General features: G+C 39.8%; 1 protein-coding gene across 3 annotated transcripts in view; it reads right to left on the reverse strand.

Annotated features, from left to right (window-relative positions):
• ODAD2 (outer dynein arm docking complex subunit 2) overlaps positions 1-25,686 on the reverse strand; it is a gene marked incomplete at both ends in the record, with an annotated part of 182,237 nt that overhangs the window by 129,492 nt on the left and 27,059 nt on the right. The window contains 3 exons of one of the 3 annotated variants that reach the window (XM_079699667.1): positions 14,080-14,227; positions 19,572-19,670; positions 21,078-21,277. In XM_079699667.1, the coding sequence (XP_079555793.1) occupies positions 14,080-14,227; positions 19,572-19,670; positions 21,078-21,277 (447 nt within the window). Of the gene's footprint in view, positions 1-14,079; positions 14,228-19,571; positions 19,671-21,077; positions 21,281-25,686 lie in introns of all 3 variants that reach the window. The other 2 variants (XM_079699668.1, XM_079699666.1) reach the window with 2 other exon arrangements.

Below are 25,686 nucleotides of genomic sequence, written 5' to 3' on the forward strand. Positions count from 1 at the left end.
TAAACATGACTAAGCTGAGATGAAGCATGTATTCAAGAGTAAAACAGGGAGAAAGCTGCCTGAAATCACTTCTGTATTCTTTCATTCAACAAATTTGCTTCCTATTTACTTAACTATTTGCCGAGTCCGATGCCAGGCTCTAGAGACATCCTGGTAAACAAAAACAGACGTGGTCTTTGCTTTTATGGAGCTCACAGTTCAGTGGAGAAGAATGATTTTAATTTTTTAAAGCCCATCCCAATAAATGGAAATTTTAAGTCCAAGAGGTACCATAAGGGAGAGGGGCAGACGGCCAGGGAAACCCACAACGGGGGCTTTAGCCGGGCCAGGGCATCAGGGAAGTTTCGCCTGAGGAGAGAAGCCTGGGCAGAGGTCCGGACAGGAGGAGGCGCCGGCGTGATTGAAGGCCGCAGCCAAAGGAGTGGGTGCGGCCACGTGGGTGAGCCTAGGAGGAGGCCGGCGGCCCAGGTGAGCGGACAGGCCAGGCGGGCCACACGACCTGCTGGGCCAAAGGCCAGGCTGAGCACTTTCACCTTTAGTTCACAACCGACAGAAAATATTCAAGGTGGCTGGTCTGGGGGTAAGGAGAGGGCTAACGGGAGCTGACTACATTCTTACACATCCCTCTGGCTGCAGAGGCCCCTGGCTGGAGCCGGCCAGCGTGGACAGGTGAGACCACTCCGATTACTGCAGGAATCCGGAGCAGGGGACAAGGGGCTGGCAGACGGAGGTGACCCATCGTGTGTTGAGTAACGCGGTTCCGAAAAGGGTGCCAGAAGCTAGGAGGTGGCAGTGCGATGGCCAGCACGCTCACAGGGCCATCCTTCCGGGCATCCTGTCGGACCCAGTGAGACAGGACGGCAGGCAGAGGTGTGATGGGGAACAGAGGTCTCCTTCTCCTGTTCCCCACTGTCTGCAGTCAGGGGGCAGCGGGTGAGACCCGGTGAGGTGACACAGCCATCACAGCCGTCCAGCTGGCTTTCAATGTTCTCAGCATTTTTTCCTCCAAACATGCCACTCATAGAGCAAGAGCCGTGAACCCTGCCAACGACTGTTTATTAATGATGACAGAGGGGCTGGCGCCCGGCGCAGAGCTTGGCTCAGAGATGCTCTTCATCTCTCAGGAGTAGAAATGGTAAAGGGTCAGAGCTCCAAGTGAGTGGCATAGAACCACGTAAGTCAAGCTAGTAAAATATATTGCTTTGCCTTCGGTTTACTTGCAAGCCAATTTTATGCTGATAATTCAGCACTCATAAACCTAGGGCTCAAGAGATGAGACCAGAAGGAAACTCCAAGGAAAAAGAGAAGATGCTGTTCCAGAAGAAAAAAGAAATTAGACTCAGATTGTTGGATTGCAGGCTTGCTAAGAATTTTTTTTTTTTTTTTAAATCAGGAACGGGTAAGGAACAATTCAAGGATTCCCTACACATTCTTTTTAAACCACCACGGAACATTTACAGAAATTGATGATCTACTGGAATGTTGCTGCAATGATGAAAATTTGTAGGAAATATAATAGTCTTTCTAAAAAGATTCAGAAGAATGAACTGAATAATTATGATAATTAATCAAAATATCTCAGTAAAGTGACTGGATACGAGGGTACCTGGATATTCAAAAATGAGTAACTCACCATACACTAAGAATAACAAATCAAAATATGTAATTTGAGAAAAGTTCCCATCCCATTATTGGCAAAATAATACTAGTAAAAATATCTATGAGTGAATCTCACAAGAAATGTGTTGTAAATATATGGGGGAAAAGCTATTAAGTTTTACTGAAGTATATAAAAGATTAAATAAATGAATGGTTGTACCATGTTCCTGAATAGGATAATTCAATGTTATTAAAATTGCAATTTATCCAGAAATAATTTACAAATTCATGTAAGCCAACCAAAATCCAAACAGCATTTTTTAGATTTTTTTAAAAATTTGATTCTCAAGATGATCGGGAATGGAAAATATGTAAAAAGTAATTTAAAATATTTTAAGAAAACTCTCTGGCCAATCAAATATTAAAATATACCAAAGCTATAGTAATTAAACAGCATGGGGACATCCAAATAAATCAGTGTAACAAAGAAAGATCTGGAAACAAGCTCTTAAACGTGAAATGACAATATTTGATAAAAGTATCATCTCCAATCACTGGAGGAAAGAATGGGGGAGCCAGTCATCTGGCTTTGACATATGACAAGCAGAGAGGAATTATTTGCACATAAAAAACAAAGGATTAATTTGCATCAAGAATCAAAAGACAACCACATAGGAAAACAGGCAAGGTATACAATACAATGGCTACTTGACGTATGAAAAAATTTATGAACCTCACTAGCAATGAGGAATAGGTAAATCCATATAAGATACATTTTCCCCCTATTAAACAAACAAACAAAAAAAGACTGCAGATTAGAATTTAGAACAGTTAATCTCAATCCTAGGTGAGCAACTTTAACACCCTGGAGAGATTTTAAAGACCATCAATGCCCAGACCCCATTCCAAACCAATTCAATTAAAACTTCCATGAATGGTACCTGGGCACCAAGGTCTTTGTTTTGTTTTTAAGAGCTGGGCTGATTTCACTCTGTATCCGAGGTTAAAACCTTTGGTGTGTTACTGATAAGAGTGTAAACTGATGCTTGCTTTCTGTAGGGAGTATCATAAAAATTTTTACATAAACCAAGCTTGGTTGATCACTTTTCACTATTTCCGTCTGAAATAAAAAAAAAATTAATGCAGTAATTAGACTTTACTGTGCATATATTCTTTTTCTTTTTTAACACAGCTCTACTGAGGTATAATTGATTACAAAAATACTGCACATATTTGATGTATACAATTTGATGAGTGTGAACATATGCATATACCTGTGAAACCAACACCACAATCAAGACAATAAACATACCCCTCACCTCCCGAAGTTTCTTTATACCTCCCCCTTTTTGTCTGTTAATAACACTTAACGTGAGACCTGCCCTCTTAAATTTTTTAAGTGCACAAACAGCATTATTAACTATAGGTACTGTGTTGTATGGCAGATCTAGAGCTTACTCATCTTGCATGACTGAACTTTTAGACCCACTGAACAACTGCCCGTTACAACTATCAACATTCGAAATGTGCATACTCTTTGACCCAAGCAATTCCACTTCAAAGAATCCATCCTACGGAAATAGTGTACATATCCAAAGCATATGTAAAAGTATTTGCTGCAGCACTGTTGTAATTACATGATTTGGGGAGACAACCTAAAAACTTATCAATAAGGGAACTGTTAAATAAATTACTGATTTATGTATAATGAAATACTATGGAGCAATTAAAAGGAGTAAGGCTGATATGAAAGATCACCAAGACATAGCATTAAATACAAAAGGTACAATGTAGAATCACAGTCTGACTTCATTTTATGTATAAAAATCACATATGTGTATGTATACAAACAAACATGTGGAAGGGGGCTTTCACTTTTATTCCTTTGCATGGCTTGAATAATTACAATGAGCATATGTTAATGCATTATGTTATAATACTTTAATATTTTAAATACAGAAGAGAGTAAAGGATGGACCAGAAGAGGAACATAAGCTTCCGGTACGCTCTGTGTGTCACAGAAATATCAGGAGGCCACAGCCAGCCAGACCAAGAGCTGGGTTAGGATCCACAGCCCTTGTCAGCAGGAATCTCAAAGGTCAGCGGACCAAAAGGGGACAAAAGATTTATAGATATATATAAAATGAAACATCATTTATACCAAATCTGGTACCTCTTACTCCTTGACCCTTATACTTAGAAATTCTTCAGCATGCAAACTTCTGTAACAGGACTTGAATATGTGTTTTTAAAACAAAAAGTAAAGCAGCCTAGTGCATTATATAAATTGGGAACTAGGCAAAGCTTCTTTTCTCTATTTAGCCTCTCAAATAAATTTGGGGGGAAAGCATGCTTCGAGGAATAAAAACTATTTTTGTTGCAAATACATCAGGCGACAAGTTCCCTAAAAAGATCTATTACATTTTCAGATAATTACATTAAATTGCCTTAGATACCAACACTCCTTAGAGTCAGAAATCTTAATGAGTAGCTAGACAGCAGTGAGAAGGCTCTAATTATGCTCTAGCTGGACTAGTTAATAGTATGTGTCCATGAATAAGTGAATGGAGTTAAAGCTTAACAGCCCTTCCCAGAGATTTTTCATATTGTCATTTCTCAGTAGTTAAGTTGATGTGGTCGTATAACGCTGGCTAGGGGAGGTATACACTGTTACGATTCGATAGTGTATTTATCATAATCATCTAATTATCTTCGTTTTTTCTCTACTTCTCTTTATTTATGATAGCCAAGAGGCAAAGCGAGTTTAAAGCTCAGAACTGAAAACAAGTTACCGTTGTATTTGTAGAGCATGGATTCCCCTTTGGAGATGAGGCCCTCCATCACTCCCACCATCTCCTCTGTAATAAAAATAAAAGAGGACTAACCCTTTCTTAGTGGGCAATATAAACATATAAGTCACACATCTGAATAAGTAAAATTCTTCTTTAAGAAAATGTAAGTGCAGACTCTACTGAGTAGAAATTTCATTAGAAGATGGAATTTAAATATCTTCTGATTAGTAACAGGTAATTTTTTTTCAGTACAAAAGTCCTTCTACTCTTTTTGTCTTAGAGACTATTTTTAAAATTAACTACATCACTACAGTAATCAAGACAGTATGGTACTGGCACAAAAAAAGAAAGATAGATCAATGGAACAGGATAGAAAGCCCAGAGATAAACCCACACACATATGGTCACCTTATCTTTGATAAAGGAGGCAGGAATGTACAGTGGAGAAAGGACAGCCTCTTCAATAAGTGGGGCTGGGAAAACTGGACAGGGACATGTAAAAGTATGAAATTAGATCACTCCCTAACACCATACACAAAAATAAGCTCAAAATGGATTAAAGACCTAAATGTAAGGCCAGAAACTATCAAACTCTTAGAGGAAAACATAGGCAGAACACTCTATGACATAAATCATAGCAAGATCCTTTCTGACCCACCTCCTAGAGAAATGGAAATAAAGACAAAAATAAACACATGGGACCTAATGAAACTTCAAAGCTTTTGCACAGCAAAGGAAACCATAAACAAGACCAAAAGACAACCCTCAGAATGGGAGAAAATATGTGCAAGTGAAGCAACTGACAAAGGATTAATCTCCAAAATTTATAAGCAGCTCATGCAGCTCAATAACAAAAAAACAAACAACCCAATCCAAAAACGGGCAGAAGACCTAAACAGACATTTCTCCAAAGAAGATATACAGATTGCCAACAAACACGTGAAAGAATGCTCAACATCATTAATCATTAGAGAAATGCAAATCAAAACTAAAATGAGATATCATCTCACACCAGTCAGAATGGCCATCATCAAAAAAATCTAAAAACAATAAATGCTGGAGAGGGTGTGGAGAAAAGGGAACACTCTTTCACTGCTGGTGGGAATGTGAATTGGTACAGCCACTATGGAGAACAGTATGGAGGTTCCTTAAAAAACTACAAATAGAACTACCATATGACCCACTACTGGACATATACCCTGAGAAAACCATAATTCAAAAAGAGTCATGTGCCAAAATGTTCATTGCAGCTCTATTTACAATAGCCAGGACATTAGGAAGCAACCTAAGTGTCCATCATCAGATGAATGGATAAAGAAGATGTGGCACAGATATAGAATGGAATATTACTCAGCCATAAAAAGAAGCGAAATTGAGTTGTTTGTAGTGAGGTGGATGGACCTAGAGTCTGTCATACAGAGTGAAGTCAGAAAGAGAAAGACAAATACCGTATGCTAACACATATATATGGAATCTAAGAAAAAAAAGGTCATGAAGAACCTAGGGGTAAGACGGGAATAAAGACACAGAACTACTAGAGAATGAATTTGAGGATATGTGGAGGGTGAAGGGTAAGCTGTGACAAAGTGACAGAGTGGCATGGACATCTATACACTACCAAACGTAAAATAGATAGCTAGTGGGAAGCAGCCGCATAGCACAGGGAGATCAGCTTGGTGCTTTGTGACCACCTAGAGGGTGGGACAGGGAGAGTGGGAGGGAGACGCAAGGGGGAAGAGATATGGGAACATATGTATATGTATAACTGATTCACTTTGTTATAAAGCAGAAACTAACACACAATTGTAAAAAAAAATTAACTACATCAGTGTAACAACATATGTATTAACTTAAAGGTTGTTTCTCAGGAAACTGGTTCTAATTTTTCTTCTTAACTACTGGAGTTCATCTGGCTGCACAAGCAGTAACCATTGTTTTCCATTTTTGAAAGATTCTTCTTAACAATCACTGCACTACCACATTTTTCTCCATCTCTTTAAGTAAACACCTAGTGCACTCTGCTACTGCCTCCCAAAACTGAACGCTGAATTCCTTTGTGAAGAAGTGCTCCATGTGTAACTAGCCTCTGACTCAAACAGGAGAGAAAATAGGAATGTTCAGCAGTGAGGCCTTCAGGCCCCCTGGGCACTGAATTTCTGGACAGAGGGACGAGCAATAAGCAGAGGCCCCTGGATGCCTTCCCGGCACACAGCCACCTTCTGTGTGGCCTGGAGCGAAGTATTTCTCAGCTTTCCCACCAACGGAACAGGGATCACACGACCTGCCACTCCACACCCCAAACCCACGTAATGGGAAAGCAATTAATTAACTGTAGTTGATTGCAAAGTACATCAAATTCCTCTGATGAAAAACCATATAACTCCCAATTACCACTTAGAAGAACCCCTTAACCAATTAAGGTCGTGTGCGAGTGTGCGTGTGCGTGTGCGTTTTAATCAGTTCGTGGAAGATCATGAAGGAACCGAGCCCCACAAAAGCAGTCTTAAACAAAGGTTTTCAAGTCTGAAAATGTCTTTGCCAAGACTGCCCTTCCAGAGAGGAAATCCAAAACATTCCAGAAAGGGAGCCTGGAAAGTCTCTTCAGAAGCCTCTGGGGATTCCTGATGTGACTGTCTTCTAGATGTCACTCTGAAGTAGAGCCCTGTCACTGCTGAGCTGGGGGCACCATCAAACACCTTCACTTCTCATGGCCTGAGAATTCTGAGTTTGTGGATACATAACAGAAGAAGTACTAGCAAGGTCCCTGGCTCACGTGAAAGGTGAAATCAACACAGGTTTGATCACACAGTATAAATTAGTGAGGCACCACCCCTCACCAACACATGGTGGATGGGGGGGAGAGGATTAATATGGGATGCCCCTGCCACCATGATCATAAGCTGTCACTCAGCAGTCCACGCCCACCACTCTCCACTGACTGACCTGTGTTCAGATGACATCGTCACTCGTCTAGAACTTGAAAACAAAGTTTGCCCCAGTATCATACTCCAGGCTGATACCACATTTCCGAACTTACATTAAAACCCCCATCTTGGGCTTCCCTGGTGGTGCAGTGGTTGAGAGTCCACCTGCCGATGCAGGGGACACGGGTTCGTGCCCCGATCCAGGAAGATCCCACATGCCGCGGAGCGGCTAGGCCCGTGAGCCATGGCCGCTGAGCCTGCGCGTCCGGAGCCTGTGCTCCGCAACGGGAGAGGCTGCAACAGTGAGAGGCCCGTGTACCGCAAAAAAAAAAAAAAAAAAAGCCCATCTTTCCCCAGTCTTCATACCTGGCCTTCCCAGTGCTAGCGTGTAGGAACATTCAGTTGGAGGGAAAATTACTTTAAAAGTGAACGTTTTTCTCTTTTTGCTTCCAACTTTCCTATTTATCTTCCTTTAATTAATCTTTTTAATCCATTAACTGGTTGCATAAAATTACCAAATAAGATGTTACTTTCTTTAAGATTAAGAAGAAAAAGGCGAATGAAGCAATCTACTTATAAGATGGCAAAATAATATTTAAAGAAAGACTGCCCATTTAACATAAATATCTTGATCCATAAACACTGCCTTAGTTGTGTGTGTTAACTCACGTGAGAGACAGCTACTTTCTGATGAGCCTTTAAGAGGTCACATTCAATCATGAATTAAAAAAACACGAACATGCCCACCTGCTCCACACTTGTTCCGAAGCCTTTCATTCCTCTGGGTCCCAAAATGATAGCCCCATTTCTAATGAATAATTGGAGCTTCAATCCTTTATTTCCAACTATTGTACAGGCCTTTCTATTTGGACATTTCACTGTCTTCAAACTTAAGCTGCCCCAAACCAGACCCCCCTCGCAAACTGGCCGGTCTTCTCTCTTGGCCATTTCTTGGCTGCTCCCAAGGACACTTGCCCTATTCCAAGTCCCCAACACACTCTATCAGGGCAACACGTCACTGGCTTCTGGTCTTCTCACAGGGATTCATTTGGCAAACCACCTGCTGCTGAACTCAGCTTTCTAAATGAATGCTTTCACCTTCCTGCTTCCCCAGGTGAGGTGGTGGTACACCTGGGGACGTGGTCCCAGGGATGAACCCTGGATTCCTCCGTTACTGCAGCAAGTACTCAGGAATAAGCCCAGCCGAACGAAGCACTTGTGAGTAGAGGCAGACGTCTGCAAACCCGCTTGCTGACATTATCCCAGCTGAGCCTGGAGCGACGTGCAGACAGCTTATCCTCAAGTCACAGCCCTAAGAAATGCCTAGAGGGGAGATAAAGCATGATTCTAGCCCCAGCCTCTGGGATCCCTTCGGACTGCCTGAAAGCTCACCAACCATTTTCTAGTCTCCTCAATTTTCTCTTGGATTTCCTGATCCTATAGTATTAAATTCCATACGCAATCTACCTTCAAACCACATAGAAATGGATTCCAGCAGGCTTTCAACTATGGGTCCAGAAATTCATTCTTCAGTTTAAGGATACTTACACTAGGGCACATGAAATGCAGATCTACTTATAATTATGACCTTTCAACATTTTATCTTGTGTTACTAAGGAGTACCTAGTTACATTAATATTAGAATACTTGTGATGAAGAAAGCCACCATTTCCAAACAACAAAAAATCCTCCAACTCTCCTCCTATTTCACAAAGGGGTTCTCTACATTTCTGATTCAGAAGTGAGTGAAACTTACTGTATTTTTAGAGAGACTCACAGTATTAGTGTGGGGTGCACGCCTTAACAACTGTGTCACCCAATCGCTGGGATGGATACAAAGCTAAATATTTTCATTGCAAGATTCTGAAGCAACCATGGACAGGGGAGAAAATGATATTCACAGGAAGCGGGCAAATGCAGCAAGGAAACCGTATGTCTACAAGGAGAAGGGGGGCAGGAGAAGGAGGGGAAAGGGGAGGAAGAGAAGGTGGGGAAAGACAGCAGCAGCAGAGGGAACAGAACGACTCAGGCTCAGAGGAAGGAAAAGCTGTTCGGAAGGACCTGAGAGCGAAGGGCAGCCTGGCCCCTCGGGAGCCTCGTTCTGTCACCGTCCCTCCTGAGCGGAGGATGGACAGTCCTGTGTTTACTAGGAAGACACCCTGCAAGACACAGAAATGAGTTTAGTGCGGTCTCTCCACTCAGGGAGTAGCTGATAAGACAGACAAGCTGTACTGTGAAAAGGAGCAGAAGGTAAGCGCAGAGGGCAGCAGAGTAAGGAGTTTAATACTTCATTCAGAATTAGGGTACGGAGTCACCGGCTGTGTGGGGAAACAGAGGTTGGAAGGTTGGTGAGTAAAAATGCAGAGTGCCCATTAGTTAAAAAATTAAATTGTGTTCTAAGACTCCAGATTAAAAGCATATATACAGATGCAAAACTTGCAGGTTGAAATGAACGTATGTCCAAGCCAAATAATTGAAGACTAAGTCCCTTTATGGCATGCCAAGACCTGAGCTCATAGCTCTGGATAAATACTAAGCTGTGTCATTCATCGACTTGTTTGGGTATTAATGAACGCATCAAAATTTTTCAACAATCACAGACATTGCTGCACTTGGAAAATGGTAAGTGGAGAGTCAGGTCAACGTGGACATTTCTCTGCTGGTTGAAATCTACATTTAAGGCATGATTTTGTAAATTACAACGTCAGGTGTATTACTTTGAGATTACCTAGAGACATTCAATTTTGCATTTCATAGACTTTCCGTATCCTTTTGTGTCTCCATAGAAAAACATTTATCTGTGTTGAAAATCCTGAAATCATTTGTAGATATACTTTTTCTTTCATCGGCTATGTTAAGAATATTTACCTGTGGGAACTATAATAATTCCAAGCGATTTGCTGTCTGGCCCAAAGTATCACATTTGCACAAGATTTACTGATGGGTAAACTTGTGCAAGCTTGAGTAGCACTTCATCAATACATGCTTTCCTCAGCTGTTTTGGGACAGCAACAGTGCATCCCTTTTTGACCCACTATCATACAGATTTATCCTAAATAGCTGAAAAACGCAAGCCCGTGATTCAACAAAGAGACTACCACGAGACACTCTTAGCCGTGTCCACCGAGAGGGTATTGTGGAGAACGCTGCGTGCCACCTACCCACTGTCTGCCCCATTAAGTCCTCGGGGAGGAAATTCTTCCTGCTCGTAGCACCAGGATCAGTTACACTCACTGGCAAGTGGGCTGTGTTTACCTTACGGTGGAAAGAGTCCCTCACTGTATTAACTCGCTGTCTTTCTGCCTTTTACTGCTTGCTAGAATCTTAAAGCAAAAGCTGAGGACCACCTTTGTGGGTGGCAAAGACTCCCCACCTTACCTGTCTATAATAACAATAGCAACAGAAACAATTACCACTGCCAACAGGTGCTGAGCCCCTGGTGCTACAGCACTTACGTGTGTCAGGTTTCATTGAATATTCATAATAATCCTAAAATGCGGGCTCTTTTATTTTGCCATCTTGACCAATGAGGAAACCAAAGCTTACAGAGGTCCGCCAGCACCCCAAGGCCGCTGAGCCAGTGGGTGGCAGAAACCCGACTCAGCTGAAGTCTTTCTGACATTGAAGGTTGTGCCTCTAACTGCTCCATTATTCTGCCTTCTGGCCTGGCTGATGCCTCTGCCCCCTTTGGCTTTTTATTTCCTTTTACTAATGAAATAAAGTTAATAGACCAAAATTCTTTGCGTCAACACCAGGGCTCTTCCAAACCTTCTTCCACAGGCCATGTCTGAGCCCCAGTGCCTATCTGGCTCAAGTACTGGATGACAGAGATCTCTGCTGCCAGTTTTTCCCCAGAGGACATGCTCTTCATGAGTAGAGGCTATGGGCAGCCCTGTGGCTCGGGAAAGGTCAGGTGGGTCTCCTGAGTCTGGACATTGCTGCCGTGTGTGCTGGGCTGGCTGCTGCGCTGACTGGGTGGTTTGTGCACAAGGACTCCTGCCAAGGCAGGGGCAGGATCACAGGGATGGAATGCCAGCCTATACTCTACACGAGTGTTTCCAAATTCTGGCAGATATGAATCTTCCAGATTCCAGAATGAGAAACTGGAATTCCCAGAAATTCTCAGGAATTCCTGAAATCATGTTATTTCATATTTGTTCCTAAATTTTATTTACATGTTACTAAATAATAATGATGACCATAACAGTAAATTATGTCCATAATAAACAACGAACCATTTATTTATGGTAGACATGCTAAAAATTTCAGGTTTTCTGTAAAAAAAAAAAAAAAAAAAAAAACTATATATTGCAATAACATGTAAAAATGATCTCCACCTGTTATCTGGTAACAGAAAACATTAGAACATTAACACAAAATAAATGCTAGGGGCTTCCCTGGTGGCGCAGTGGTTCAGAGCCCACCTGCCGATGCAGGGGACACAGGTTCGTGCCCCAGTCCAGGAAGATCCCACATGCCGCAGAGCGGCTGGGCCCGTGAGCCATGGCCGCTGAGCCTGCGCGTCCGGAGCCTGTGCTCCGCAACGGGAGAGGCCACAACAGTGAGAGGCCCACGTAATGCAAAAAAAAAAAAAAAAAAGCTAAATAAAAGCCATTTTAAAAATTGAAAGATGACATTAAAATATTTATCATTTAAAAGATATTCTTAAAATACAATTTTAAAATACACAAAGCATTAATTGTCCTATCCAATAGTCTTGATTTTTGTTTCAGGACAAATATACCAGATGTTAAAATTTTTTTCTTTCATTTTACATTGACATTGGTCAAATTGTTGACAGACTTCCAAAAGCATAGCCAAGTTAGGCATTAGAGTTTGCATCATATATGCTCATTTCCTTTTTTAATGATGAAAATATTTTATCTGCCTGCCCTGATTCTGGTTGGGCCATTGAGGTCTATGCTGTTTTTGCTAATTAAGATTTTAGATCACTTTCTGGTTTCATGATGCAGTGTTGCACAACCCACATTCACATCTTCCTCTCTTTGCATTTCTTATGTTAAATTACTTGGAAAGAACAAATTGTAATACATAATATATACAATATAGTGAATATTCAAACACAAAACAATGCCCGGGTACATCCAAATGACATACCATTCAGATCTCCTAGCAAGCTCACCAAGGCTACAGAGAATCTACAGGTCAAAATTTCAAATCTAACGACTTACTTTGCTTTACAAATTGGTTATTTCTTAGAACACCACTAATAGGACTTGTATGAAGTATATGATGCATATCAGCAGATCATTTATTTTTGCAAGAATGACTTGCACATACACATTACTTAAGAGCACGGCAACAGCTACAAGTGAGGCTGACCACCTAGGCTGTGACCACTTTACTCTTACTGGGTCCCGTCCTGATGCCTGGAAATGTCTACCTTCACCTTTGATTCTGCTGCCAGAATTTTCTTTTTTAAAAAACTTTATTGAGGGATAACTGGCAAATATAATTGTATCTGATGTGTACAATGTGCGGATTTGATACCCACGTACACTGTGGAATGATTACCGAGATAATCAACTGGTCTTGCTCTCCATGATGTCAGTAGATTCCTCTGAACCAGTAATGTCTTCAGGAAGATTATTAAATTTGAATTGTCAAATTTTAATTCTAACTTCCCGTTTTCCCAATTTCTTGACTAATTTTTCTTGGGATTCAGGATTCAGGAAAACATAAAAAACTTTTTCTGAGAAGTGCTGAGAATTGCCACTGAGACTGTGTCCACCAGGCAAGCAGGCATATTTTTCTTTTAGGAAAAGCTTTTTTGGCTTACTTATACCTGCCAGACTCTCCACGCAGAGGGCCTTTGTTGAATTCACCAAAATGTGCATATAGGCTAGTTCACCTGTCAGCTTGGGATGACCTCAGAGGCACAGGAAAAGCACCCTTTAGCAATTTAGGAGTCACATAAGTATCTTGAACTATGCAAAGCTTAGCAAATGCAGGAGGACAAGATGAGGTAAGTCAAAATGTTGTTTTCACAAGTACTTCTGGGCTATCGCTTTAGACCTGGCCTCGCCATTTATCACTATCCACTATCCAATATCAGAAATGAATATTAATCTGGGCTTGGGTAAATCATTTTCCTTGCCCCACCCCATATTCAAGGACTTAAATACTGATACCCTGTTACATGGGCCATTTATTTATTTATGATTATAAAATGTTTTCACACATGGGCTATTACTTGAGAGTAATGGAAATGGACCAGTACATATTTTAAGCACCTACAATGTATCAGACACCACACCACATGCTTCAAATGTGCTTTCTCAGTCCTTAAAATAATCCTGTAGTGGGTATTACTAATTTCACTCCACGGGTTGGGAAAATTAAGACTCAAAACCATAACTTTTCAACAGTCACATTGCTAGTAAGTGACACAACCTAGAATTTAGTCTAAGTCCAACTCCAAGACTCCCTGCTCCTTCCACCGCATCATACTGCAGATCATAAAATGGTGGCAAGTCACAATATCTGACGGCTGCCATGGCCCGCTGCCCGCTCCGCAGCTAGGGGAGAGGGCTGGTACCTGGCAGCCCAGCTGCTCCATGAGGACTAACCTCACTGTCCTCAGGGTAACAGGACCTTCCCCTGTGCACACTTAAGTAGTAACAGGGATACTTAGTACCCTTACTTGAAAGAAATATACAGTCAACTTAGAAGTAGAACATACATTTTTAGGAAAACATTTTAAATAAACATTGCAAACAGAGTACAAGAGGTTTCTCTCTCACCTTCAAATATTTCACCAGGTTCTGAATTTGCCAGTATTCTGACGGCAAATCTCCATTTGCTTCCTGAAGGTAGTCAGGTGGTTCTTCATCGTCCTCACTCTCGGAGGAGCTCTCACTAATAATTTCCTCAATCTTTTCAGCACTCTTACTAAGAACAACAACAATGTATAATAAGTATGCTTATGCTACAGTATGGACATGGTTATAATGTTACTATTTCAGCAACATGTACATAAGCAATGGATAAGGTACCAACACCTTCTGAGTTCTGGAAGATCTTTGTTAATATCTATATGAGGAGGTGAGTAAACACGTCTCTGTAGCAGATGCATTTCAGTATTTTTGCTATGGGTGCAATAATAATAAAGAACATAGCAAGAAATGGCAAGGGTATTAGGTAAATGACTGAAGACTGCAACTTGTCATAGCAGTTGAATAACTTAACATGTGGTTATTTCTATGTACATTTCTTTTATTTACTTACTTAAAATTGAATACTATTAAAAATTCAGTGCTCCAGCCACACTGGCCACATTGCAAGTGCTCAATAATCATAGGTAGCTAGTGGCTACCGTACAGGACAGCTCAGAAATAAACCATTTCTATTACTGCAGAAAGTTCAGTTGGGCAGTGCTGCCAGTGCCCCAAAGGGAAGGCATTTATTCCCTTACCAAAGAGAGTTCACTTTATTCCTCACTGCTCTAGGGGCTTCTAACTCAACATCAAGGTCACAGACACAGGCTAGTTCACTCAAGCCCTTGGGAACATAGTGAATCCATCCTTATCTTCTTTCTTTCTCTCCCTCCTTTTCTCTCTCCATCCCCCCAGGTGCTCTCTTCCATACAACTCTTTCCTAGTCTTTTCCATTTGGAAGCATAGTAGGAGGATGGGTAATTGTCAAGTTTCATTATTTTTAAGGTTCTACCATTCTCTTAATTTCTCAAAGGTTTTTCAGCACAGAGAGCTCCAACTCTTGTACTTTCACAAGTGCAGAATGGGGTTTCCCTGGTGGCGCAGTGGTTGAGAGTCCGCCTGCCAATGCAGGGGACACGGGTTCGTGCCCCGGTCTGGGAAGATCCCACATGCCGTGGAGCGGCTGGGCCCGTGAGCCATGGCCGCTGAGCCTGTGCGTCCGGAGCCGGTGCTCCGCAACAGGAGAGGCCACAACAGTGAGAGGCCCGCGTACCACAAAAAAAAAAAAAAAAAAAAAAAAAAAGTGCAGAATGGTGCACCTGTGCTCTCTGGACCACAGTGGGGGGAAACCCTGAACTGAAGTGCCTGGAGCTGACTTTCACTTTTATGTAGCCTCTTGCCCAAAAGATGTCAGGAAACCTGCAGTGGTTAAAGAGAAAAATCTGGTAGATCAGGTCTACCTAAAAATGAAGTAAAGCCCAATGTTCACTGCAGCATTATTTTTTTAGCATAGGGTTCACTTATGCTAAGTGAAATCAGTCAGAGAAAGACAAATACTGTATGATTTCATTTATACGTGGAATCTAAAAATAAAAAACAAAAACAAAACAACAAGCAAACTCATACAAATCAGACTTGTGGTTACCAGAGGTGGAGGGAGGGAAATTGGGGGAAGGTGGTCAAACGCTACACACAGGTATCTCATAAGTAAGTGCTGGGGATGTGGTGTACGACGAGATGACTACGCTAACACTGCTGTGTGGTGTATCTGAAAGTCGCTTAGAGAGTAAGTCTGAGGGTCCTCATCACAAGAAACAGAGTTATTTGCAACAACATAAGGGGATGTAAATTAACTGAGCCTATTGCAGTCATTTCACAATACACGTATGTCAAGTCATAGGGTGCACCATAAGCTTATACAGAGCTGTATGTCAATTACATCTCAATAAAACTGAAAAAAAGCCACACACATACACACAGAGATATATCAGTTTTTTTGTACATAGCTAAAGCAATGCAGAAAGAAAACTACATGGCACTAAAGGCCTACATAAGAAAAGAGAAGTCTCAATTCAGTCATCTAAACTCACATCTAAAGAAACTAGAAAAAGAAGAGCAAAACAACCCCAAAGAAAACAGAGAAAAGGAAATAATAAAGAGAAGAAATCAATAAAATTGAAAACAGAAAAACAACTTGAAAAATCTGTAAAAAACAAAAAACTGCTCGATGAAAAGATCAGTAAAACTGACAAAGCTCTAGCAAGACTGACAAAAAAAGAGAAGACACAAATTTCCAGTACCAGAAATGAATGAAACGTAGCATATCACTACAGATCCTGCTGACAACAAAAGGATAATAAGAGAAAACTATGAACAACTGAACATTAATTTGACAATTTAGATAAAATGGACCAACTCCTTTAAAGGTACAAACTACCGTAACTTAACCAATATGAAGCACATAATTTGAACAGCACTACAACTATTAATGGAATTAATTCATAATTTAAAATCTCATAGCAAAAGTCTCCAGTTCCAGATGATTTCACTGGAGAATTTTAACAGGCACAGAAGTACTAACACCAATTTTATACAATCTCTTCTAGAAAACAGAAGAGAAGGGAACATGTTATGAAGCCTGATATCAAAACCAAAGTGCAAACAAAAACAAAACACTGTTACTGACTATCCCTCGTGAGTGTAGATGCAAATATCCTTAACATACTATTAAGCATACGTAATTCAGCTACATGTAAAGAGAATGAACCCACCATGACCAAGTGGGGGTTATTCCAGGAATGCAAGGCTGATTCAGTACTCAAAAATCAGCCGTTGTAATCCACCACAGTAACAGCCTAAAGAAGAAAAATGACATGACCATACCAATTGATGTAGAAAAAACATGTGACAAAATTCAACACCCAATGGTGATTAAAACTCTCAGAAAACCAAGAATAGAGGGGAACTTCCTCAACTTGATAAAGAATATCTGTACAAAAACTATCATCATACTTTCTGGTGAAAGACTGAATGCTTTCCTCCTAAGATTGAGAAAAAGCAAGGACTTTGATCACTGATAGTCAACATAGTACTGGCGTTTCTACTTCTAGATGTAAATCTAACAAAACATGTACAGGACTTATATGCTGAAAACTATTACAAACTGCTGGTGAAAGAAATCAAAGGCTTAAATAAATAGACATACAGTGTTCATGGATTGGCAGAGTCTACATAGTAAAGATATCAATTTTCTCAAAATTGATACAGAGTTTTAATGCAATTTCTATCAAAATCTTCAGTAAGTTTTTTCTGTTAGATATAGCAAGGTCATTCTAAAATTTATGTGGAAAGGAAAAAAGCTAGAATAGGTCAAAACGATTTTGGGAAGAAAAATAATAAAGTGAGAGGAATCACTTTACCAGATTTCAATATTTACTACAGAGCTACAGTAATCAAGAATGTATGGTGTTGGCAAAGGGCTGGACATAAAAGTCAGCTGCACAGAATAAAGACCCAGAAATAGCCCCACACGAGTACACCCATCTGATTTTTGATTAAGGTGAAAAAGCAAGTCAAAGGTGGAAAGATAGCCTTTTCATCAAATGGTGCTGGAGAAATGACCTAGGTCAATGAATCTTGACTTAGGTCTGATACTTTATATAAAATTAACTCAAAATGGATCCCAGTCTTTAATATAAAATGTAGAATTATTGAACTTTTAGGAAGAAAACATTGGAGATAATCTTCAGGACCAAGGGCTTCGTGACATCAAAGGCACAATCCATGAAAGAAAAAACTGATAAGTCAGACTTCATCAAAATTAAAAATTGTTCTCTGAGAGGCCCTACTAAGAGGATGAAAAGACAAGTTACAGAAAGGGAGAAAATATTTGCCAACTACATATACAACCAAGGATATCCTGGATAGATAAAGAACTCTCAAAACTCAACATTTAAAAAACAAATGATTCAACTAGAAAATGAGCCAAAGACATAAAGAGACATTTCACTGATGAGCATAAAGGGACGGCAATAAGCTCATGACAAGATGTTAACACCATGAGCCATTAGGGAAATGCTCAGACCACAATGAGCTATCACTACACAGCTTTTAGAACAGCTGAAATACAACACGCAACAATACCTAATGCTGGCGAGGATGAGGGGAAACTGAGTCTCTCATACGTCACTGGTGGGAACATAAAATGGTGCAGCCAGTCTGGAAAAGGTAGGCAGTTTCTTAAAAAAGCTAAACAAACAATTACTATCTATGTCAGCAACTGGGCATTTATCCTAGAGGAATGAAAACTTACATCTATACAAAAACCTGTATGTGACTGTTCATAGCAGCTTTATTTTTTAATAGCCAAAAACTGCAAACAACTAAAAGGTGCCTTAATATGTGAATAATTTAAAAAACTACCATTGCATGGTATATCCATACAATGGAATGCCATCCAGCAATTAAAAGGGACAAACTATTAATACATGCAACAACTTAGGTGGATCTCAAGGGTATTATGGTGTTGAAAAAAAGTCAATATAAAAAATGTGTGAATCTATTTATATGGTGGTCCAAAATGACAAAATTATGAAAATAGCCAACAGATGAATGGTTTCTAGGAAGTGGGAATGACGGGGGTTGTGGCTATAATGGGGCAGCAGGGGGACGTCTGTGCGGGGTGAACAGTGCTCTAGCCTGGTCGCCATGGTCATCACACAAACCTGCACGGGGTAAAATGACATTGAACTATACCTATACATTGTACCAGTATTAATCTCCTGGTTTTGATCTTGTACCACAGTTACATAGGATGTAGGATTTAAGCATTGGGAGAGGCTAGGTGAAGGGTCTATGGGACCTCTCTGCACTATCTCCACAACTTTCTGTGAATCTACAATTATTTCAAAATAAAAAGTTTTAAAAAGTTGTCAAAAAATTAATAGTTTATTATGTCTAACTCCCCAAAATGGCATACATGTTGTAGAGTGTCATAAAGTTTGTTTGTTCCAAGTGTGCAAATTTAAAATGTGAAATTTCTGCCATTTATTCCCACCACCACCTTAGAGTAAAAATGGCTGAACCTTCTCCCCAGATATGTCACTTCTGTCATCAAACTGAAAACTGGGTAAGAAGCTTATTAGTTGGCCTTCTATTAATGGCTGTTTTAATGAGAAATAACATTTATCACTTTAGAATTGGCAGAGCCATCAGTGACCAGTAAAGTAAGGCTAAGAAGGATGACAATTTTGTATGACATGATTATTCAGAGGCCAGAGATCAGGTAAGAGCCCAGTTTTGCTACCACTTAGTTAACTGCTTTTTGCATTAAATATATTCATTTACAAAGAGTTAACTAATACCAGTAGATCACTGTATTAAAGTAATGCCACATTAAAAGGATATTCTGTAAGTATACTTAAAGAAACCCAGTATTACCATTTTTACAGCATTCCTACTAACTGTCAATATAGATATCTTAGGACCCTAATGTTAAAGTAAAACACCATTAACCAGCATTAACTAGCCTGTTGCATAGGGGTGGCTTTAAAGAACTGGTCATGTTAACAGAAACTCACCGAATTAACTGTGCTTTTCCAGATGAAGTAGATGGTCTGGACTTTTCAAGTCTTCCTCCATGTTTTTCTTCTTGGGTGTCTCTTAGTGAGCTTTTGCTCCTAAAGAAATATTAATTTTATTAATTACTTTACGCTAACAGGAAATTAAAATAGAAATGTATACAAATATTCCATCATTTTCATGCATCCAAATGATGTGTTTTCCTAACACAGAGAATGACTGTGAGCTCCAGTCTCATCTGACACCTGAGAGGTCCCTTTTGTCCTTCAAGCACAGCCATGCATTTTATGTAACGGAGAAACACTTTGTCCAGTATTTCTTTGTGCTAGAAACAGGTCTTCATAGGCTGCCATCATTGGGAAGGTCCTTCAGTCTGTCCTGGATCACTGTTGCCTGTTTTTCGACCTTGCCCACCTGACATTGCAGCAGGTCCTATGCCTGATTTTCTGGATATTCTCAAGCTTAGTCTACACCTTGGCATGTACTGGGTTTGCATTAAATACTTGTTTAGTGAATTCTTAATTGAAGAAAATAAGCACACGCAAAAAGCAGTATTTTATAATTCACCGCCCCATTAACAGAGTAGCCCATACATGTCATTTTCAGACTCACTCTTTCAAACAGGGCCACAAAGGTCAAACACCCCAAAATCAGTGAGACTCAGAGGACCAAGCATGTCTCCTCCTTCCACAGGACTCCTCTGCCAGCTCTCTGAGTTTGCACCCAAAATACAACCACCTGTGGTTCTGAGAATCCCTGCAGGTGAGGGACCCATGTGACCAGCAGGGACCCAGTTCTTAACCCAATAAGGGGATGACATGGAATAAAAATAGGCTGTAACGTTTAACCTATTTGCTAAACTTTAAAAAGTGCTCTAGGTGCTTCTGACTGCTTACGTGTTGGTAACATTGGCCCTTCATCTTTGCTTTGGCACCAATTTACAGAGGGTCCTAAGTGGAACTAGGCTTGTATATTTCAGACGTTCATCAAACCAGTGTCCACTTTACTCAGACCATTCATTCATATGTTTGTGGTTCTATCCTTTTTTATAGTATTTACTTAAAGTTGTTAATATACAAGATACCACGTCTATGAAGTTTTCCCTAATTAACTACACAGAATGGTACATTTAATCACATAATTTAAATCGGAATTCTTCTAACACTTACTTAATCAGGTCCCTACCACAATATTGACATTTCCCATGGGATTCCTCCATGTGTTTTTACCATCTTTTTCGTGTGTCATTTGCCCTGACTCACCGACCACATGGAAGTGAATTGGGCTCTCCCTCCGTAGCGCTCTGCACACAAATGCTGTTTGACGTCAAATCTTTCTGCCTGGAACATGAAGAGGGCAGGAAGGAACCAACGTGTATTATGGAGGAAGGTGCGAGTTATCTCCTGTGTAGTTTTCTCTGATGAAACTAAGTTATGTGAAAAGTTGGGCAACTGTGTGGTTAGCAAGGATGTATCAGAAAACCCATCATGTAAGTGTCTACATACTCTTTGGCATCAACAGTGGTCTTCCAGATTAATGTTGGCTCTAATCTCTTGGTCATCTGACTCCTTCCCAAACTGATTTGCTTCTTCTCCAGTGCACTCCTGCGGGAAGCAGTGCTAGCTTTACGTAAAGCGGCTGCTTTCTCCTCAGGTGCCTCATTAGGCTGATCCTTTTCCTTTCGCTGTTCTTCATTGAATCTAACCTCCTTTAATTAAAAAAAAGAGCATATATTTACAGTGATATCACTTCTGAATTACCTCATGTTATCTGAAAATTAACCCTGGCGATAAATTCAGACAGGAAGTCTCAAGATGCTCTAACTTGTGTTGCTTAGCAACACAAATTGAATCTGGGCAACTTCAAGACCAAGGCCTCTATTGGAGTTAGGCTGACAGTGATGGGATGATCCTAAACTCACACCCCTGCTGCAGCCCACACGGATACAGCAGCAGGACTGGACCAACTCGCTCCCCACCACCACCAGAAAAAAATTACACTTAAACCCTGTAAAGACTGGGACACATCTTAGTCAAATTGCTGAGACCAAGGATAAAGAGACCACCTTGCAGACAGCCAGAAATAAAAGACAGATTATAGAGAGAGGAAGAAACATAACAATTAAAAGAGACTTCTCATCAGAGACAATGCAATCCACAAGACAAGGGAGTGATATAGTTAACGTGATGAAAGGGAAAAAAACCCATATCCTGCCAACCCAAAATTCTATACAGAGAAAAAAAATCTTTTGAAAATGAGGGTAAAATAAAGACTTCACAGACGAAAAAAAGCTGAGAGAATTCACTGCCAGAAGACCCAGGCTAAAAAAATTGTTCATGAAGCTCTTCAATCAGAAGGGATCTCATACGAGACAGAACACACATCTACACAAAAGAATGGAGAAATGGTAAAAATAAATATAAAAGCTTCTTTGCGATAAGGGGTTGATAGCATGTCAAAGTAAAATGTATGACAACAATAGTACAAACACAGGGAGAGGCATTCGAAGCACACTCTTGTAAGGCTCTTAGACTACTTATGAAACTGTATAATACGGTTCAAAGGCAGACAAGGTAAATTAGAGACATATATTATAAGCCCCACTGAGATGTTTTTTAAAAAGTATAACTGATGAACTAATTGCATATACAAAATGGAATCATTTCTAAAACTTCAGTTAAGTCAAAGGGGGAAGAAAAAGAGGAGAAAAAGAACAAAGAAAAAATGGGACTAATAAAAGCGACAAGCAAAATAGTAAATTTAATTCAACTCTATCAGTAGGCACATTAAATGAAAATGATTTAAAAACGTCAATTAAAAGAAATCATCAGAGTGGATGAAAAAGGAAAACCCAATTATCTGTGGTCTAAAAGAAACCATTTTATATATAAAGATATAAATACACTATAAGTAAAAAGCTGGAGAAAAATATTCCATGAAACCAATAATCAAAAAAAGCAGGAATGGCTACATTAAAATCAGACAAAATGGACTTCAAAACAAATAATATTATCAGAGATAGAGAGACATATAATGATCAAGAGCCAATTACACCCAATTCTAACTGTGTGTTCACCGAACAATAGAATTTCAAAAGATTAAAGCAACAATAGAACTAACTGGAAAAACAGATAAATCCACAATTAGGACACTTCAAAACCCCCCTCTCAGTAATCAACAGAATGAACAAAACAAAACTTAATAAGAATATAGGGCTTCCCTGGTGGCGCAGTGGTTGAGAGTGCGCCTGCCGATGCAGGGGACATGGGTTCGTGCCCTGGTCCGGGAAGATCCCACATGCCGCGGAGCAGCTGGGCCCGTGAGCCGTGGTCGCTGAGCCTGCACGTCCAGAGCCTGTGCTCCGCAATGGGAGAGGCCACAACAGTGAGAGGCCCGCATGCCGCAAAAAAAGAACATAAAATACCTGAGGAAGGCTATCAACCACCTGGACATAACTGACATTTATAGAACACACCACACACAGCAGCAGAATACACATTCTTCTCAAATGCACAAGGAAAAATTTACCAAAACAGACCATATTTTAAGCCATAAAACAAACATCCACAAATTTAAAAGAACTAAAATCATACACAACATTGTCTCATAATAAAATGGAAGTAAGCTACAAATCCATAAGAAGATATATGGAAAATCCTCAGATATATTAATTTGCATGAAAACATACCAAAGTCTATGGGACACAGTTCATATGCTGCTTATAAAGAAATTTACAGCATAAAACTTTATATTACAAAATAAAGGTCTCAAATTGATGCCTAAGCTTCCAACTAAGAAATTAAATAAGAAAAGCAAATTAAACCCAGAGAGCAGAAGAAAAATTTAAAGAGCAGAAACAAAATAAAATAGAAAGCAAACAATAGAGAAAATCAATGAAACAAATAGCTATTCTTGGAAAAGATCAATAAAATTTATCACTTCTTTCCAGACTAGTCAAGAATAAAAAGAAGATATAAATGACCAGTATTACTCATGAAAGAGGGGTCATCACAGCAGAGCCTCCAGACATCAGAAAATAATAGTGGAGTGTTATACTTGATGCCAATATATGAAGTAAGTTAAATAAAATGTGCAAATTCATTGAAAGACATGAACCACCAAAGCTCAGTAAGAGAAGGAAATCTGAATAGTTCTATATCTACTAAAGAAATAAAATTCTCAACATAAAACCTTTCAACAAAGAAACCATCAAGTAGAGATGGATTCCTTGGTAAATTCTACCAAACATTTAACAAAGAAATAAGATTTAACCTACATAAAGAATTCCAGAAAAAAGAAAAGAGTAGTGCATACTTCCCAATTCATTCTGAGGCCACATTACCCAGATACCAAAAACAGACAAAAACATTAAAAGATAACTACTAACCCGTATCTTTCATGACCACAGATGCAAAAATCCTCAGCAAAATATTATCAAATTACATCTAGCAATGTCAAATAGGGTAAGACATCATGACCAATCCCAATCCCGGGATTAATATTAGTTCAATATTCAAAAATGAATGACCATATCAACAGACTAAAGAAGAAAAATCACGTGATCATCTCAAGATAAAGTAAAAATCACGACCCCCAAGTAGTAATAGGCTCATCTCCCACGGTTTAAGTTGAGGCCCCATGGGAAGCATGTAATAAAGCACCCTCCCCCTCCTAGCCAGGTGAGTGTCAGCAGAGGCCCAGTGGGGAGACCGAACTACCACCCCCTGCCCAGTGGTAACGAGGCACCCTACACCACCAGGTTCTCAATGGAGTCTAAGTGGGGAACTTGGATTTTTACATGCACCGTGTAGTACCCCAGACCTACACCATGAGACCTACACTTAGAGAAGTCCTGCTAAAACAAAAGATTTAAATAAAATCCAAAGTTTCATAACATAATCCAAAAATGTCCAAGACAACATAAAAAATCACTCATCATACCAAGAACAAGGAATGTCACAACCTGAATGAGAAAGGACGATGAATGGATGCTTATACCAAAGTAAAACGGATGATGAAATAATCTCAAATAAATGTTGGAATAAGATTTTAAAGTAACCATCATGAGGCTTCCCTGGTGGCACAGTGGTTAAGAATCTGCCTGCCAGTGCAGGGGATACGGGTTCAAGCCCTGGTCCGGGAAGATCCCACTTGCCACAGAGCAACTAAGCCCGTGTGCCACAACTACTGAAGCCCACACACCTAGAGCCCATACTCTGCAACAAGAGAAGCCACCGCAATGAGAAGCCTGTGCACCACAACAAAGAGGAGCCCCCACTTGCCGCAACTAGAGAAAGCCTGCGCACAGCAACGAAGACCCAACACAGCCAAAAATAAATAAATAAAATAAATAAATTTATTAAAAAAAATAAAGTAGCCATCATAAAAATGCTTCGATCATCAATTACAAAGACAAATGAAACAAATGAAAAATCAGAAAGTCTCAGCAAATAAATAGATGATATACAGAACCAAATAGAAATTCTGAAAATGAAATTTACAAACCAAAATAACTCACTGGATAGCTCAGCAACAGGATGGAGAAGACATAGGAGAGAAACCATGAACCTGAAGACAAACAACAGAAATTACCCAATCTGAACAACAAAGAGGAAGTATATTGAAAAAAAATTTTTTTAAATAAATAAACAGGGCCTCCAGATCTGTGGGACCATAGCAAAAAATCCAACAATCATGTAATCAGAGCACCAGAAAGAGAGGAGAAAGAAGGTCAGACTGAAAATGCATTCTAAGAATGTCTGAAATTTTCCCAAACTTGGAAAAAGACATAAATCTAAGATTCAAGAAGTTGAGCAAACCCTAAACAGAATAAACCCAAAGAAATTCCTGCCAAGACACATAATAATCAAACTCCATAAAACTAAGGTCAAAGAAAATTCTTAACAGCAATGAGAGAGAAACAATATTTTACCTATAAAGGAAAAACAATTAAAATAACAGCAGATTTCTCAGGAGAAACCATGGAGTCCAGAAAGACTGCAACAACATTTTTCAAGTGCTGAAAATAAAAAACTGTCAGCCCAGAATACCATATCCAGTGGAAATATTCTTCAGGAATAAAGGGGAATTCAAGATGTTCTCAGATAAAGGAAA

The sequence above is a fragment of the Hyperoodon ampullatus genome (genome assembly GCF_949752795.1).
Source record: "Hyperoodon ampullatus genome assembly, chromosome: 3".
In the NCBI taxonomy this organism is placed as follows: Eukaryota; Metazoa; Chordata; class Mammalia; order Artiodactyla; family Ziphiidae; genus Hyperoodon; species Hyperoodon ampullatus.